The 16,784-nt window shown below is 57.0% G+C and overlaps 3 protein-coding genes across 7 annotated transcripts in view; 1 reads left to right on the top strand and 2 right to left on the bottom strand.

Moving 5' to 3' along the window:
- Positions 1–11,084, top strand: part of CRLF1 (cytokine receptor like factor 1) — a 13,772-nt gene extending 2,688 nt beyond the window's left edge. The window contains exons 2-9 of one of the 3 annotated variants that reach the window (XM_059389459.1): positions 2,368–2,649; positions 2,961–3,090; positions 3,247–3,416; positions 4,439–4,596; positions 4,702–4,870; positions 7,343–7,530; positions 7,648–7,690; positions 10,994–11,084. In XM_059389459.1, coding sequence (XP_059245442.1) covers positions 2,368–2,649; positions 2,961–3,090; positions 3,247–3,416; positions 4,439–4,596; positions 4,702–4,870; positions 7,343–7,530; positions 7,648–7,690; positions 10,994–10,998 — 1,145 coding nt within the window. In that variant the 3' untranslated portion in view covers positions 10,999–11,084. Of the gene's footprint in view, positions 1–2,367; positions 2,650–2,960; positions 3,091–3,246; positions 3,417–4,438; positions 4,597–4,701; positions 4,871–7,342; positions 7,531–7,642; positions 7,691–8,189; positions 8,699–10,993 lie in introns of those variants that run through there. The other 2 variants (XM_059389456.1, XM_059389457.1) reach the window with 2 other exon arrangements.
- On the bottom strand, positions 8,807–11,803 carry REX1BD (required for excision 1-B domain containing). Its single transcript, XM_059389460.1, has 5 exons — positions 11,423–11,803; positions 11,246–11,328; positions 10,658–10,862; positions 9,678–9,757; positions 8,807–9,038 (listed from the first exon to the last, which is right to left on the bottom strand). The coding sequence occupies exons 1-5, from the start codon at positions 11,564–11,566 to the stop codon at positions 8,966–8,968; spliced, it is 585 nt and encodes a 194-aa protein (XP_059245443.1). The 5' UTR covers positions 11,567–11,803; the 3' UTR covers positions 8,807–8,965.
- A 1,020-nt stretch (positions 11,804–12,823) lies between these two features.
- UBA52 (ubiquitin A-52 residue ribosomal protein fusion product 1) overlaps positions 12,824–16,784 on the bottom strand; it is a 4,993-nt gene continuing 1,032 nt past the window's right edge. For 2 of the 3 annotated variants that reach the window (XM_059389453.1, XM_059389455.1), the window contains exons 2-5: positions 15,852–15,965; positions 15,505–15,591; positions 13,099–13,201; positions 12,824–13,014 (exon numbers count right to left, since the gene is read on the bottom strand). In XM_059389453.1, coding sequence (XP_059245436.1) covers positions 12,921–13,014; positions 13,099–13,201; positions 15,505–15,591; positions 15,852–15,954 — 387 coding nt within the window. In that variant the 5' untranslated portion in view covers positions 15,955–15,965 and the 3' untranslated portion in view covers positions 12,824–12,920. The remainder of the gene's footprint in view (positions 13,015–13,098; positions 13,202–15,504; positions 15,592–15,851; positions 15,966–16,784) is intronic. The other variant, XM_059389454.1, reaches the window with a different exon arrangement.

Raw genomic sequence — 16,784 nt, 5'->3', positions numbered from 1 at the left:
CCCGCCCAGCCCCAGGAGGGCAGCTGCAGCTGCTGGCTGGCAATGCTCGCCAGCCCAGGCCAGGCGGGTGTGGCAGAGGGGCAGTGCCCCCCAGCCAAAACCCCCCAGAGAGCCCCTTCCTGGCTAGACCCTGCTGGCGGGTGGGGGGCAGGAGGGGCGTGACCTACCCCCAAAGGGTTGAGAGTGGGCCTGGGGTCCAGGCAGGCCCGGCCGTGCCTCCCACCCTGCTGGGGGGGCCCAGGCAGGAAGCGGTGGGTGGGCCAGGGCAGAGACGCTGGCACGCCCGAGTTCATGCCGAAGGAATTCCGAATTAGCGGGCGGCTGGCTGCCTGGGACCTCCGGGGCGGCCCCCTGGCCCCCGCCCCCGGCCGCCCCCGCCTCCTCGACTCTGGCCCGCTCAGTCGGCTCCTTCGCACGGACGCTGAGACCTCCGGCGAGCCCTGGGCCAAGCCCCAAACGCAACTGTGATCCCAGGCTCCAGCGAGAAATGGCCCTCAAGCCAAGTTTGCCCCGGAAAATTGTGAGGGCCGGCCGGAGAACGGCGTGGACCCCATCTGCCCATCTGGGGCTGTGAGGGCCAGCACAGGGCAGCCGCTAGCACTCAGAGTGCCTCCCAAGGGGCCAGGATGACCCTCTCCTTGGCTGTCATCTCAGAGAAGCTGGGCTACCTCCTGCTGTCACTGCTGCTCCCCCCACCTCCAGTCCCTTTTTACAGCAGCCTGGGGATCCTTTTAAAATGTAAATCATCCCCTGCACAGAACCCTGGAATAACCCCTCCCCACCAGGTCTGGCACTACTGACCTCCTAGACTTCACTCCCCACCACTCCTGCCCCAGGACCTTTGCACTTGCTGCTCCCACCACCTGGTCACTCTCTCCTAGACATTTTCATGGTGATTTCTTTCACTTTATTCAGGTCTCAGCTCTAATGCCTCCCCACATAGGCCTCCTGGGCCATTGAGCTGCCACCACTAATATGTACTTCACTTTCTTCCTTATTTATTCTTAGATATTTATTTGTTCTTTCTCCTGTTGATCCCTTGGATTCAAGGCCTATAAGGGCAGGAAATTTGAGTATCTTGGTCACCATTGTGCCCCCAGCTCCAGGCAAACTGTAGGTGCTCCATGCATGGATGCATGAATGAATGAATGAATGAATGAACAAGTGAGTGAATAAGTCCTCACAGCTGCTCTTGGTGGAGGGAGAGGCCCCTTCCCAGAGGCTCAAAGAAATAAAACGAATGGGCCAAGCTGTCTCCAGTGAACTGGGGGCACTTGAACCCAGGTCAGCCTGGCTTAATGGTCCCACAGGGTTGTCCTTAAGACATTTTCACTCCTCTCAAACATGTAGTCGATAATGTGATGCCGAATTCCCAGATGGGGAGATTGAGGCTCAGAGAGAGGTAGCAGGGTCTTGCACTTGTATCTGTGAAAGCCCTTGCCCTTATCTGGACCTTGACTTCTCCTTGGATAAAAACAGACTCCTCCTAGGTTCTAACCTCCAGAAGGGGAAGACTTGGCATCCCTAAGAGCCTCGTGCCCAGCACCCAGTCCATACACAATCCTGTTTAGGAAGTCGCTTTCCATCTCATCTTCACAATGGCCCTAGGGATCATGAGGGTTTTTGTTCCCATTTTGCAGATTATGAAAAATGAGTTGAAGGAAAGAACAACAATGCCAAGTCCCTTTGGATAGGGGCTGGGAGCCTAGAGTTTGCCTCAGCCTTCTTCAGTTCCGGCAACAGCACAGAGCAGAATTCTGGAGACCACCAAATCAGGGATTAAATTGTGTGCCCTTTCCTGAGTGACTCTGGGCAAGAGATGATTTCTCAGAGCCTCAGTTTTTTTCATCCATAAAATAAGCAGGATTCTAGTATGAGTCACGGTACTCCATCTTCGAAGCATCTTTCCCCCCAAAGACTATGTGTGAGGTTCTAGGGATACCAGTCTTTGCTTTCTAATTGCCAAAAATAAAATGAAAAGAAAAGAAAAAAGCAGAATGTGATAGTTGCCAGAACTATGTGCCAAGCTAGATTTCTTTGAATCTGGATGGACATTTATGCCTGAGTTCTGTGTCCACTCCCAGAGCCTTGAGCAAGTCTGTGAAGAAGCAGCTTGGAAGGACCTGAGCTGTGGGATCACACAGCTCTAAGGCTGAATCTTGCTTCTGCCACCAACCTTGGGCTGGTCATGTGCCCTAATTGAACCTCCGTCTCCTTATCTGTAAAATGGGAGGGAGACAACAGGAAAAGGCTCCCACACAGAACTGCCATGGGTCCTGGAGGTCCTAGTATGGTGGTGGCGGGGGCGGGGGGGGGGTTCAGAGTGACTCCATCTCAGGCCTGACAGGCCCTCCTCTCTGACCCCAGACATGGCTGTCATCAGCCCCCAGGACCCCACGCTCCTCATCGGCTCCTCCCTGCAGGCCACATGCTCAGTGCATGGGGACCCACCAGGCGCCACCGCCGAGGGCCTCTACTGGACCCTTAATGGACGCCGTCTAGCCCCTGAGCTCTCCCGTGTGCTCAACACGTCCACCCTGGCCCTTGCCCTGGCCAACCTCAACGGATCCAGGCAGCAGTCTGGTGACAACCTCGTGTGCCATGCTCGCGACGGCAGCATCCTGGCGGGCTCCTGCCTCTATGTTGGCTGTAAGTGGGCCCCCATGATAACTAGGGGTAACTCTTGTGGGCAGCGTCTCCCTCTGGAGAGGGGCATGGACCATGGGCCCTGTGGCCCACTACTGACAGTGGGCATGGTGGCGCAGATGGGGTGGAGAGAGGACCTAGAACACCCACGCCCTGTCCCCAAGGGATCCCTGGTAGGCTGTCCTGCCAACATCCACTCTGTTCACCCTCCTTCCACTCCAAGGTGGGGGCCCAGCTGGTGGCTAGTGACTTCTCCACCTATAGAGGGCTGGTCCAGACCCTCAGCCCCCTGCACACCCTCCACCCTTCCCCAGTGCCCCCAGAGAAACCCTTCAACATCAGTTGCTGGTCCAAGAACATGAAGGACCTGACATGCCGCTGGACGCCGGGGGCCCACGGGGAAACCTTCCTCCACACCAACTACTCTCTCAAGTACAAGCTGAGGTTGGTGGAGGCCCTTGGGTGACACGTGTTCTAGTCTTGGCTAAAGCCCACGGTCTCCAAACCCGGTGTCCCGTCTGCACTCCGGGGCTGCCCTGGGGAGGTCTGGAGAGCCTGAAAGGACCTCCGAGTGTCCTCACAGCCCCTCCTGCCCCGCAGGTGGTACGGGCAGGACAACACGTGTGAGGAGTACCACACGGTGGGACCTCATTCCTGTCATATCCCCAAGGACCTGGCTCTCTTTACCCCCTATGAGATCTGGGTAGAGGCCACCAACCGGCTGGGCTCAGCCCGCTCCGATGTGCTCACGCTGGACATCCTGGATGTGGGTGAGCCCCCCCACCCCAACTACTAGGCCCACAAGGGATCCTGCACCCCCTCTCCTAGCTCAGCTCCGGGCTGCAGCTTCAGCCCCGACCCTGCTGGTTGGGGCCGAGAGGAACAAGGCATCCACCCATAGCTCCCCAGTCCCCTGAAGCAGCCAGGATACCCCCACTCTGTGGAGAACACCTGGCCTGGCTCTCTCCCCCTCAGCAGCCCAGGTGTGCAGGAGGGGGCCCCGGGGGGAACTGGGAGGGGGCGCCCAGGTCGGGGAGGCGCCCCAGGAAGCCTCAGCCTGGAGCTGGGGAGGGGGGTGCGCAGGCGGGAGGCAGGAAACAGATGATCTGCGAGCAGAATTGGGCCTAATCTAATTAGGGTGTTTCTCAGCCCCAAGCAGGCCTGTGCCTTAACCCTTTCAGACCCTTACTAAGGCCTCAGGGGGAGAGGCCAGACCTCCGTGCTGCCCACCGGGCTCCCAGAAGGATCCCCAGAAGGCTGGTAGCCGCCCCCCACCTCAGTCTGCTTCCTGCTTTGCTTCCTCAAGCCCTGAAGCTGCAGTGAGCAGGTTCTGAGCCTCAGTTTCCCCTCTGCACCAGCAAGGCTGTCATATTGAAAACCTCTGCAAAGTAGGAAGGATCTGGAAGTGCAGGTGGGCCGTCGGGGGTCAGGAGGAACTTCCCAGGGGTCTGGCAGCCTGCTGACCCCTGAGCTCCTGGGCATAATAAGAACAATGTCATCAGCCAGGCAGATGGCTGCTTTTCTGTAGTTCCCCGAAGATAGGATTATATTTCTCCTGTCATAGATAATAATGGTGATAACAGCTAACATTAATTGAATGCTTCTAGGTGCTGAGTGTTTCCCAAATATTATCTAATGTAATCCACCCGGCTGGAAGCAGGGAGGGGGTAGAGGGCAGGACAGAGGCAGGTGCCCCCGACAAGCCATGTGCTCTGAGATCTGAACCCAGGTGGGAGCTGGCCATGTGCAAGGACGGCTGGCTGATTAAGCCTTGCCCTGCCCCGTCTCACAGTGACCACGGATCCCCCACCCGATGTGCACGTGAGCCGTGTCGGGGGCCTGGAGGACCAGCTGAGTGTGCGCTGGGTTTCCCCACCGGCCCTCAAGGACTTCCTCTTCCAAGCCAAGTACCAAATCCGCTACCGAGTGGAGGACAGCGTGGATTGGAAGGTGCCTGACAATCGACCCCCCCCCCCTCCCCTGGTCCCCATCCCACCTCGTGCTTCCCTACCCCCCACCCCTACCTCTGGCCTCTGACCCTGCCATGGCCACCAGGTGGTGGACGATGTCAGCAACCAGACCTCGTGCCGCCTGGCCGGCCTGAAGCCAGGCACAGTCTACTTCGTGCAGGTGCGTTGCAATCCCTTCGGGATCTACGGCTCCAAGAAGGCAGGGATCTGGAGTGAGTGGAGCCACCCCACGGCCGCCTCCACCCCTCGTAGTGGTGAGCACCCCCATAGCTCTGGGTGGTCGGGAGACCCGTCCCAAAGCAGCCAAAGCCTCTGTTTCTTTGTTTCCTCTGAGGGAGTAGGGGTCTCAAATTGGTAGCCCTTAGGTCCATTTTCTTTGACCTGTTATTTGGAAAAAGAAAAAAAAAGTGACCAACTTGCAGACATTCAAAACCAGGAAGTTTTCACACAAATATCCTTGGTTTCCTAGAAAATTGAATGATCTAGAAAGTGTTGGTGCACCTGGCTGGCTCAGTCGGAAGAGCATGGGACTCTTGATCTTGGGGTTGTGAGTTCGAGCTCCATGTTCGGTGTAGAGAGTGCTCAAAAATGTAAACTTTTTTTTTTTTAAGATTTTATTTATTTATTTGAGAGAGAGAGAGTGAAGGACAGAGAGATCACGGATTGGGAGGGGAGGCCAGAGGGAGAGGCAGGAACAGACTCCCCCCTGGGCAGGGAGCCCGATGCCGGCCTCTATCCCAGGGCCTTGGGATCATGACTTCAACTGAAGGCAGACTCTTAAACCACTGAGATACCCAGGCATCCCTAAAAATAGCATCTTTAAGCAAGGAAATGTAACAGGACACAGCTGGAGTGTGCCCACAGCCCCCATCAGCACTCCTCATTCAAGGGTCTCATTTTCCAGTTCCCCACCTGGCCCATTTTACCCACCTGTATCCCCTCCCTAGCCCCTAAAGGCAGGTGGGTTTGAGACCTCTGCCTCTGTGGCTGATTGGCTGCCGACTCTCCCTCTAATGGGTCTTGGGTTCCCCTTCTTTCTTTTTCTTTTTCTTTTTAGTTTTATTTATTTGACAGATCACAAGTAGGCAGAGAGGCAGGCAGAGAGAGAGGAAGGGAAGCAGGCTCCCTGCTGAGCAGAGAGTCCGATACATGGCTCAATCCCAGGACCCTGGGATCATGACCTGAGCCGAAGGCAGAGGCTTAACCCAATGAGCCACCCAGGCACCCCTTGGGTTCCCCTTCCATCCAAGCAGGGGAGTGGGGACAACCAGGAGCCTGGGTCTGATTGAACCCCTTCCCTTCTGGGGTTTCTCTAAGCCCATGATCCTCCATTCTCTCCTTTGTGAAATGTTATGAAATACATTAATTGAAATATCTGACCTCAGCTTTTCCATCTGGAAAGTGGGTATAATAATCATACCCACATCAGGCTATTGTTAGGGGTAAATGAGACAACCCAAGAAAAGTTCACTCACGGTGGGCGCCTTCTCAGTGTTTGCAGGTAGTAGTTACTGAGCCTCCTAGCTCTTGCTTCCCCATGATTTCACCCCAAGGGAATCCCTTTTCTCAGGTGAGGACCCTGAGCTCCTAGGACGTTCAGCCAAGCCCCCAGGGCCACACAGGGATCTGAATTCAGTTTCCTGGAAGTCCAGGCCCATGCTTGTGGGTTGATGGGGAAACTGAGGCCCAGAGGGGGTCCCAAAGCCAGGGACAGCCAGTTCCCCAGCCCTCATCCTGGGCCCCTCCAGGTTCTGGGGGTGGGCGGGATCTAGCGCGGCTGGGAGGGGCCTGCGCCTTGGCCCCTGCTCGTGCCCAGCACCTGCGATTCTTGCACGCGAGCCAGTAGGCGGCTGCGTCCGCTGGAGAGGCTGGGGAGGCCGGGGGAGGCCAGCAGGGGCGGTGGGGGCCGTGGCCGTGCCAGGGCCTGTCAGCGGGTTCCCGGCGTTATTTATGACGTGAGGCCGATGTCCTTATCTGCCGGCCTGCTAGGGGCTGGCTGCGGCCGGCAGCTGGACAGACAGGCCGGCCTCCCACCTGGCCCTCCCCGCCCCCCCCCCCCCCCCCCGGCCCCCGCCCTCCGGCCCGGCCTGGGGGCCGCCCCCCCCCCCCCCCCCCCCCCCCCCCCGCGCTCCCTTCATCCTTCTGTCATTCTCTTACCCTGTATCTCTCTGTATTTTTGCCTTTTTGGGTTTCTGTGTCCCCACACACATGGTCTCTGTCTCTGCCTGCTGCAGCCCTCTCTCCACCTCTCCCTTTTCTGTCCCTCTGCGTCTCCTTGGCTGTCCCCTGTTGCTTTGGCCCTCCCCACAGCTCCCTGTCTCACCTTGTATCCATCTTTTCATCTCTACCTCTTTCTCTCTCTCAAGCTCTTCCCCACTAGTGGCGCCCTTTCTCAGTCCCTTGCTCTGGGTCGGGGTCTCATCCCTCTGGCCCTGGCTCCTCTCCTCCTTCCCCTCCCTTTCACTCACACCTGGTTCAGACCACGGGAATCAGGTTCCTGCAGGAGACGGGGGGGGGGGGAAGTGCCCCCTCCTTCCCCTGCCTCCCACCTCCTCCTGGGCTCAGCTGGGCTGCTGTGCTGGGCGGTGGAGGGACCCGATCCCGCGGAGACACCCGGGAGGGAGGTGCCCAAGGGAAACACCGTCCGCGGAGCTGCAGAACCTCCCTCTCCGGCCCTCGCGCGCCCTCTGGCGGGCACGCCGTGACGCTACCGCTTCCCCCGTCAGAGCGCCCGGGCCCGGGCGGCGGGGCGTGCGAGCCGAGGGGCGGCGAGCCGAGCTCGGGGCCGGTGCGGCGCGAGCTCAAGCAGTTCCTGGGCTGGCTCAAGAAGCACGCCTACTGCTCGAACCTGAGCTTCCGCCTCTACGACCAGTGGCGAGCCTGGATGCAGAAGACACACAAGACCCGCAACCAGGTAGGAAGGAGAGACCGGCGGGCGAGGGATGGAGTGGTGGGAGCAGGGAGGGAATCGGATTGGGGGCGGGGGGAGGTCCGCAGCCCCCAGACACTGCCTCCTTCCTTCCAAGCACAGGACGAGGGGATCCTGCCCTCGGGCAGACGGGGCACGACGAGAGGTAAGGGGAGCCCACCCCTACTGGGTGGGTGGGCAGGGAGGGAGACAAGGGCCCCTCCTAGTGGCCACAGGCCGTGCCCCCTCCCCCCAGCCTTAGAGTTGCTGAGATGGAATCCCTTCCTCCCTCTCCTAAACCAGCGTTTACCTAACCACCCAGTGGTCGCCTGGTCCTGTGGCCTTCAACCTAGTAAAAGCATCTGACCCCCGAAAATGTCCAAAGTGGAATATAATCCTCAGGAATGAACATACTCGCCCCAGTATGAGCGCCTACTGCATGCTCACTCTGCGCCAAGAGTTTTACCCACAGGGTACCCCTTGGGACAATTTTTCCTACTTCTCAAATGGGGGAAACTGAGGCCCTGAGAGGGGGCAGTACCCTACCGGAGGTCCCCAAGCTGAAAGTGATGGGGCCAGGACCTGAACTGGGGCTTCCTCGATTGCTCTGTGGTACTGGCCCCTCCTATACTCCCTGCTTAGCTTGGCTTCCCCTCTGCCTGCAGGTCCTGCCAGATAAGCTCTAGGGACTGGGGCCACCCTCCCTGCTGCGTGGAGACCTGGGGGCCGCACCCAGACTGGGGGCTAACTCTGTACCCTCGCCTCAGGGCACCCAAGCACCCTCGGCAGGAGCTGGGGTGGATATTCTGAGGGTAACAACATCTTTGGTCTCCACGTGAGGCCACTCTTGGGTGCAACTCCAGTGGGTGTGTGTATGAGGGTTGGCTAAGCTGCCCAGAACCCCTCCCAGGGCTGGGGGTGAAGAGGGGTCATTGCTCCCCCCACCCCATCCAAAGTCTTTTTAAATAAACAAGCTATTTAGGTGCCCTGATTGTGAAGCTGTTTCGGGCTGGACTGGCCCAGGGTAGGGGCTGTGGTGTTCAGGGGAAGCATGAGGAATCCTAATGGCCCTATGGCATTGCAGTCTTTGGGTCCCAGAATTTCAGACTCTCCAGGATGTGAAAGATCTGGTTTTAAATTCATTGGAGGGTGTGATTCAAAATGCCATTTCCACTGGGAGTGGGGGGAGGGGGGTCTCTCACCTGGCATCCCTGGCTTTGTGGGGCCTCCTCCCCAGTGACACCCATCCCAGCACCCCAGGACACAGAGACAGTGGAGCAGCTGAAAATGAAAGGTCCTTTATTGTGGGAGTCACAGCAAACTCAAGGGCAGTCAGCAACCCGGTGGCGTGTGACCCCCAGCCAGCTGACAGTCCAGGGGTGGGCTGGGTGCCATTCACCCCATTTTCCGTATCCCTCGGCATGTCCCTAGGGAGCCTCCATCACTCAACAGATTCTGCATCAAATCTAAGGTCCTGAAGAACCTCGCTGATCGCTTCCATGGTTTTAATTACCCTACAAGAGTGGATGGGAACTATAAATAAAACCCAGATGGAGCAAATTAGCCACCACTGCGCAGCTCCTAGGGGGCTGTGACAAGCCCCGGGCCCTCCTGCCTGCCGCCCAAGTTCCAGGCAGCACCAGTGGCCAAGAGAACCATTTGGATGCCAGGGAGGAGGGGTAGTCTGTGGGTGAGAGTGGGCAGAGAGGAAAAAGCCATCTTGGGCGGGTGCCATCCGAAGGTTGTGCTGTGTCACAGAGCAGATAGCAAGTGGGAGTGCACTTGTGCGTGCTGGAGCAGGGCTGGGGGTAGGAATGTGCAGCCCGTGTCTGGTGGGCCTGGGCAACCATGTCCAAGCTCTAAGTCCAGCCATGGGAGTGGGACTGGCATGTGTGAGGTGCCCAAATGTGTCCCGGAAATGCACAGTGAGTCTGGTGTGAAATTGCAGGGTGCAGGTCCTGGGGGCAATGTGTGCGTATGTCTGGTACCCCCAGGTAAGGGCCCTGATGTGCATACCCTGAGGGCTGCGTGCAGGTCCAGAGGGTCAAGCCAGTATGACTGTGCCAGCTCGGGGACACCCCTAGCTAGGAACGGGTGCCTAAAGGGACATGTGCAAAGCTACCACCACCAGCCCACTGGGAGGGAGTGCTCACTTCATCTTCAGCTGGCGCATCTCCAGAGTGTTCTCCTGCTCAGACAGCTCTGGTGCCCCCATCAGCTGCAGCAGAGCCACCTGGTATGGGCAACAGGGAGGGCATCATAACTGGCAGAGGTCCTCCTCCGGCCCTCCCACACAGATCAGGAAGGGAGACACAGAAGCGCCCAGAAAGGGAGCTATGACCCACAGTCTCAAGGGGCGATACTTTGCACGGGAGGAGTCTGGGATTCAAAGGGGCTGCTGAGGAGGACCCAGTGGGCAGGCCCTAGAGTGTGTGGGTGCTGCCCCGTGGGTGTGGTCGCAGGAAGGCGTGGCATGGGAAAAGCGGAGAAGGCTCAGCCAGGAATTGGGGGCAGGGGTGGAGCAGGCGTTCGTCTACTCAGGATGCGGCAGGGTGGAAGTAGGCAGAACACCTAGACTGGGATTGGGGTCTCCTAAAGCAGCGTGGTCTGGAAATCCTAGTTTGGAGACGATGTGGGCGTGGCCTCACGTGGGTTTGGTCTGGGAACAGTGTGTCTCGGCCAGGATTGGCTGTAAGGGCAGAGTAGGCGGGGCCTTGGAACCCCCCGCGGAGGGGCAGGCCCAGAACCTAGGCTGGGATACAGGGTTACTCAAGGCCGGGTGTGCCGTGGAAATTCACTCTCTCCAATATTCAGGGGGCTGAGAACCAGAACGGAAGCAATGGGGACTGCCAAAGGGGTAGGAGCGGAGTGGGAGGGCACTGGGCCTCCCGGCAAAGCGCGGGGACTGCGGGAGGGGGTGCTGAGATGAAGTGGGCACGTCCTGGCACTAAACAAAACTTGAACGACCCGGAGAAGGACTGGAGAGATCAGGGCCAGAGAATCCCAAGTGAAACCTTAGTGGAGTTTTTGAGGTGGGAAAGAAAGAAGTGGGGTCAGGGGCGCCGGAGGCGCACAGTGGGCCGTGAGAGACCAGGCGCTGTGCAGGGGACCGGGGCTGGGGGTGGGGCCTCACCGTGGCCAGGCGCGTCTGCTCCAGCTGTTGTAGGCTGCGCACGTGGCTCGCGAGCAGCGGCTGCCCTCTGGGTCCGGCCAGCTCGGCCTCCACCGCCAGCACCTCCCGCGAGGCGGCGGCGAAGGCCTGGGTCACCTCGTGCACCGTGCTCCGGTAGCTCGGGAAGTCGTAGGGAGGACCGCTTCGCTGGTACTGGAGGTGGCCTCTGCGGCAGGTGGGGGTCCTGAGGCTACGCCCTCAGGCTCTCCTGGCCCTGCATTCGCACTGGCCACCTGAAAGCCCCCAGCAAGTGTCCCTGGACCCCAGAGTGTGGAGGACGCTCTCTGACTCCCGCAGGGTAACCGGAGATGGGCCCACTCCTGCGCCTGGGGAAGGGAGAGGCGCCACGCGCAGTGGTCCACGGGACAGTGGGACCGCGCCCTGAGTTCCAGAGGGGGAAAGCAGAGATCTGGTCCCCCAGCGAATCCCACCCCACCTCTGACAACGCAGCTGCAGGGGGATCCAGCTCCGCCCCCGCTCACGGCCATCCCCGGAGCCGGCCGGGGGCTGCACTCTGCGACCCCTGCCCGCCCTTGCGCCCGCACTTACTCCTCCAGCCGGCGGAAGGCCTGCGCGCGCTCAGCCTGCAACTGGTGGATGCGCTGCACCAGCGTCCGGATCGGGGCATCTTTCTACGGAGCAGGGGGCATGGCTGGGGCATGAAGCCGGTCCCCCCAAGCCTATACCGCCCACCCCGCGCCTGTTCCTGCTTGAGCCCGGGCTCACCCAGGGCCACGCTGGCTCCTCGCGCTCCGGGACACCGGTAGCCACCGCAGCACCGGGCACCGACGGGACAGCGGAGTCCACCGAGGCCTTGGCAGTGATCATGACTGCGCAGCCCCGGCCCCGCCCAGGACCAGGGCGCTCCATTGCGCCAGGCGCCCCCTGCAGGCCCGGAGGTCTTTCGACCCCAAGCAGGTGGCCAGCCGAAACCGAAACCTAAAGACCTGCAGCAAAGACCGCGGTCTTGGGCCTGACCTATCCTCCTGCTTGTTCCCTAGTCAAACGCGAGCATCTTTTCATCGTGTTTGCCCTCGAATGTAAAGCAAGGGCATCCCTCGGCTTGTATACACTTACCCCAATATCGACTTCATGTCACCCTCACATCCTGTCCCCACTCCAATAAAACAAAACCCCAGATGTCACATTTTGTCTTCCATGGTAACATGGCTGTGACTGGATTTGAAGTGGTTCCGATCCTGTAGAGCCCAAAAGGCCGTATTCCAGCTGCTTAACAAATTTGGCAGGTACTATGTGCCTTCCTCAGAAATGACCTGAAGAGGGCCTGTGCAAAGGCCCAGAGTCTGGCGTAGGTACAAGGCCAACAAGGTCTCACTTTAAGTGCAAGGCAGGCCTCAGAGCTTTCTGCTGGGGGTACACTCTGTAGTCTGAGCTTTGGGAAGCTTTTTTCCAGGGATAAACGTGGGATTAGACCAGAAAGATGTTGGCAGCCTATCCTGGGGGGCAGAGGGCAGCTGACAGGGAGACCTGTGGAAAAACTGAGACACCAGCCTTCAGCAGGCACTCCGGGTGTCAGGAGTACGACAGTATCACTGCCCTGGGTGGTCATCTGACACCAAGTCCAAGTCACCCTGAGATGAATAAAAGGCTGGCCTTACCAGGGCCAGTCCGGGAACTACAAAGCTCACCTGATTCTCAAGAGCATCAGCACAAACTTTAGAAACACCCAGGCCCACCCTGCCAAGACTGATGTCACAGGCATCAGGTAGGGCACAGGTGCTCCTCAGGTTCAGCAGAGACCAGAGGTCTTACACGAGGTGGGGTGTCTACCTACCCACAGCACACCTCCAGGGCACAGGCATGAACGTCATCAAAGTGCCTAAGGAGGGCGCAGTCAGTGATGTGGCTCACCTGCAGTCCCTAGAGAGCCTGCGCTGGGGGTTAGTCCCATTTATAGATGACAAAACCCAGATGTGCAGGCTCATCAGGCTATGTGGCAGAGGGCTGAGACCACAGCACATTATACAAGTGAGATGACCAGAACCAAAGGACACAGGACGCTCAAGGGCTATGCACAATCAAGTGGCAGGGAGTCCCCAAGGCAGAGACCCACGACTCAACCAGCTCTCCCTTGGACAGACCAGCCACGCAGACACCAGTTACTGCTCCAGTCAATGAAAGGGAAACTTTATTGAGGCCCCAGGACCTTGGGGCTCGGGCAGGAGGCCGCCTTGCGGGCAAAGAAAGAGCCGGTGGAGGAGCCTTATTTGACCTTCTTTTTGGGGCGCAGGTTGTTGGTGTGGCCGCACTTCTTCTTGCGGCAGTTGACGGCGCGGGGGTGCAGGCGAGCATAACACCTGCACAAGACGAGAGAGTGGTGAGGCCACAGCCCAACCCGACACCCTCCTTCCCAGGGCCGCCCCTCCCCCCAGGGTACACACTTGCGGCAGATCATCTTGTCGCAGTTGTATTTCTGGGCCAGCTGGCGGAGCGAAGGCTCGATGATGCCACCCCGGAGGCGAAGCACCAAGTGCAGGGTGGACTCTACAGGCGGGTTCAAAAGAGACAGTGACTGAGCCTGGCCCCAGCACCTCAGGTAGAGTAGGGTCCCCCAGACCAGAGCTCCTCAAATGTGATGGGGTATTCTATACACAGATGGACACACTGGCAAGAACCAGCCCACAGAACCTCCATCTTGCTTCCCACTAGCCCTTGGGGAGTCTGAGGCTAACATGTGCCAACTATAGTGTGCATCGGGGTTTCCTGACAAACAAGGTTACTTCTAAGTGGTGCAAAGATGATCTTTCACTTTGCTGAGCAAAATTAAATCTAGTTGCTAAAAAAAGGGACATCAAGGGACACCTGGGTGGCTCAATCAGTTAAGCAGCTGCCTTAGGCTCAGGTCATGATCCCAGCATCTTGGAATCAAGTCCCACATCCAGCCCCTTGCTCTGCAAGGAGCCTGCTTCTCCCTCTGCCTCTGTCTGCCACTGTGCCTGCCTATGCTCTCTCTCTCTCTCTGACAAATAAATAAAATCTTAAAAAAAAGGGGGGGGATATCAAGGGGGTGCCTGGCTGACTTAGTCAGTAGAGCATGTGACCCCTAATAAAAATATGTATTTTTTAATTTACTTATTTTTTTTTAAAGAGTTTGTCAGAGGGGCGCCTGGGTGGCTCAGTGGGTTAAGCCGCTGCCTTCGGCTCAGGTCATGATCTCAGAGTCCTGGGATCGAGTCCCGCATCGGGCGCTCTGCTCAGCGGAGAGCCTGCTTCCCTCTCTTTCTCTCTCTGGCTGCCTCTCCGCCTACTTGTGATTTCTCTCTGTCAAATTAATAAATAAAATCTTTAAAAAAAAAAAAAAAAAGAGTTTGTCAGAGAAAGAGATAGCACGCATGCGCATGGACATATGAGCACAAGCAGGGGGAGCAGCAGGCAGAGAGAGCAGACTTCCCACCAAGCAAGGAGCCCGATGCTGGACTTGATTCCAATCCTGATTACCTGCCATAAAATCTTTCTTTAAAAAATATGGGCGCCTGGGTGGCTCAGTGGGTTAAGCCGCTGCCTTCGGCTCAGGTCATGATCCCAGGGTCCTGGGATCGAGTCCCGCATCGGGCTCTCTGCTCAGCAGGGAGCCTGCTTCCCTCTTTCTCTCTCTGCCTGCCTCTCTGTCTACTTGTAATCTCTGTCAAATAAACAAATAAAATCTTTAAAAATAAAAAATAATAAAAAATAATTTTTTTTAGGGACACCTGGGTGGCTCAGTTGGTTAAGCAGCTGCCTTGGACTCGGGTCATGATCCCAGAGTCCAGGGTTCGAGTCCCACATCATTGGGGAGCCTGCTTCTCTGCCTCTGCCTGCCACTCTGCCTGCTTGTGCGCTCTAACAAATAATCTTAAAAAAAATATTTTAGAGAGAGAGCATGAGCAGGGGAAAGAACAGAGGAAAAGGGAGAGGGAACCTCAAGCAGATTCCCTGCTGAGCCTGATTTGGGGCTGGATCCTAGGACCCTGAGCTCACGACCCCAGCTGACATCAAGAGTCGGTTGCTTAACCTTCCTGAGCCACTCAAGTGCCCAAATAAACTTAACAAGCAAACAAACAACCTACCCCTCAAAAACCAAACAACCAAACAAAAGGGGCAGGCAGAGGAGAAGCAGCCTCCCCACTGAGCAAGGTGCCTAATGGGAGACTCAATCCCAGGACCCTGGGATCGTGACCTAAGCTGAAGGCAAACTCTTTTTCTTTTTTTTTTTTTAAGATTTTATTTATTTATTTGATAGACAGAAATCACAAGCAGGCAGAGAGAGAGGAGAAAGCAGGCTCCCCGCTGAGCAGAGTGCCCGATGCGGGGCTCGATCCCAGGACCCTGGGACCATGACCTGAGCCGAAAGCAGAGGCTTTAACCCACTGAGCCACCCAGGCGTCCCTGAAGGCAGACTCTTAACCGATTGAGCCACCCAGGCATCCCTAAGATTTTATTTTTAAGTAATGTTTACACCAAACATGGGGCTTGAACTCACAACCCTGAGATCAAGAGCCCCATGCTTTATAGACTGTGCCAGCCAGATACCAATTTACCGCATTTTTAAACAAAACAGTCTTAAAAAAAGAAAAAAAAAAAAGGCAAGAACATTAGAAACCACTGCCACTTGGAAAATGAAGTGGAGTTAAGATCTTGCCTCCAATGAAAGCTATTTCATAAAAATAAAATTCATCAGCCTCATCTGATCCTCACCTTAAGACAGCCACCACTCTCCCCTCCCCCCCAGCGTTGCCAACAAAACCATCAAAGCTTGATCCTGGGTCCTAGACCTCCTGGGCCCTGTCCAGCCACCCTATCCTTAGTACCTTTCTGGATATTGTAATCTGACAGAGTGCGGCCATCTTCCAGCTGTTTGCCCGCAAAAATCAGACGCTGCTGGTCAGGGGGGATACCTGGAGAAAAGAAAGCTCAGTTACTGAGGCTCTGGCAAGCATTTTATTGGCAGCTTCTCCATAATCCACAGGGATGCTCTGGCATTACCCACAATCTGTTAATAGGGAAACTAAGATAACAAGAACAAGCTGCCTTCCCAAGCTCACACAAGTCAAGTCCTGGCCAAGGCCCAGGTCTAGACAACCCATCTTGCACATGACAATGGCTCCTCTGGGCTGGGGACTCCCGCGGGATAGCCTCTGGACTCAGCCCAACTCACCCTCCTTGTCTTGGATTTTGGCTTTGACATTCTCAATGGTGTCACTGGGCTCAACCTCAAGGGTGATGGTCTTGCCCGTCAGGGTCTTCACGAAGATTTGCATCTCTGCGTCTGCTGGAGAGTAGAAAGTAGAAATGGAAGGGTGAGAACTGCAGGTGTGAGGAGCTTGAGCTCAGAGGCTGGCAAGCCTTGGCCCCACCAGCCCCTGTGCCAGCATCAAGCACAACTACAGGCTCACCCCAGGGCCTGCTTCCTTCACCCCTCTAAGCCTGCAGCCCAAACTTGTCCTAAAATCAAGGATCATGCTTCCTCCACCTTACCCCAGGGCCCCTGTGGCAAAGTGTGCTTCATGGGAATGAGGGCTGTGGTTACGCTTCTTGGGCCGAGCAAATGAGATCATCAACTTTTCTTTTTTTTAAATATTTATTTATGTGACACAGAGAGAGATCACAAGTAGGCAGAGAGGCAGGCAGAGAGAGAGGGAGAGAAGCAGACTCCCTGCTGAGCAGAGAGCCCGATGCGGGGCTCGATCCCAGGACCCTGAGATCATGACCTGAGCCAAAGGCAGAGGCTTAACCCACTGAGCTATCCAGGCACCCCAGATTCTGTCAACTTTTATGATGGAATGAGAAGTACCCGGCGGGGACACTATTCTGCTTTTATAGCTTTTCTTCTGGTGTCTTGGTCTGAAGATGGGATCTCCCCACCCTCCCCTCCCTACCACTCTGTAAGCCACATCTGCTCCACAAGCAACCCTTCCTGCAACCTGATTGGAAATTCCATTTTTTTTTTTTTAAAGATTTTATTTATTATTTGACAGAGAGAAATCACAAGTAGTCGGAGAGGCAGGCAGAGAGAGAGGGAAGCAGGCTCCCCGCTGAGCAGAGAGCCCGATGCGGGACTCGATCCCAGGACCCTGAGATCACGACCTTA

The sequence above is a fragment of the Mustela nigripes genome, chromosome 2 (genome assembly GCF_022355385.1).
Source record: "Mustela nigripes isolate SB6536 chromosome 2, MUSNIG.SB6536, whole genome shotgun sequence".
Classification (NCBI taxonomy): domain Eukaryota; kingdom Metazoa; phylum Chordata; class Mammalia; order Carnivora; family Mustelidae; genus Mustela; species Mustela nigripes.
The sequence above is the reverse complement of the archived record's forward strand: the minus strand, read 5'-3'. Positions and strand labels throughout refer to the sequence as shown.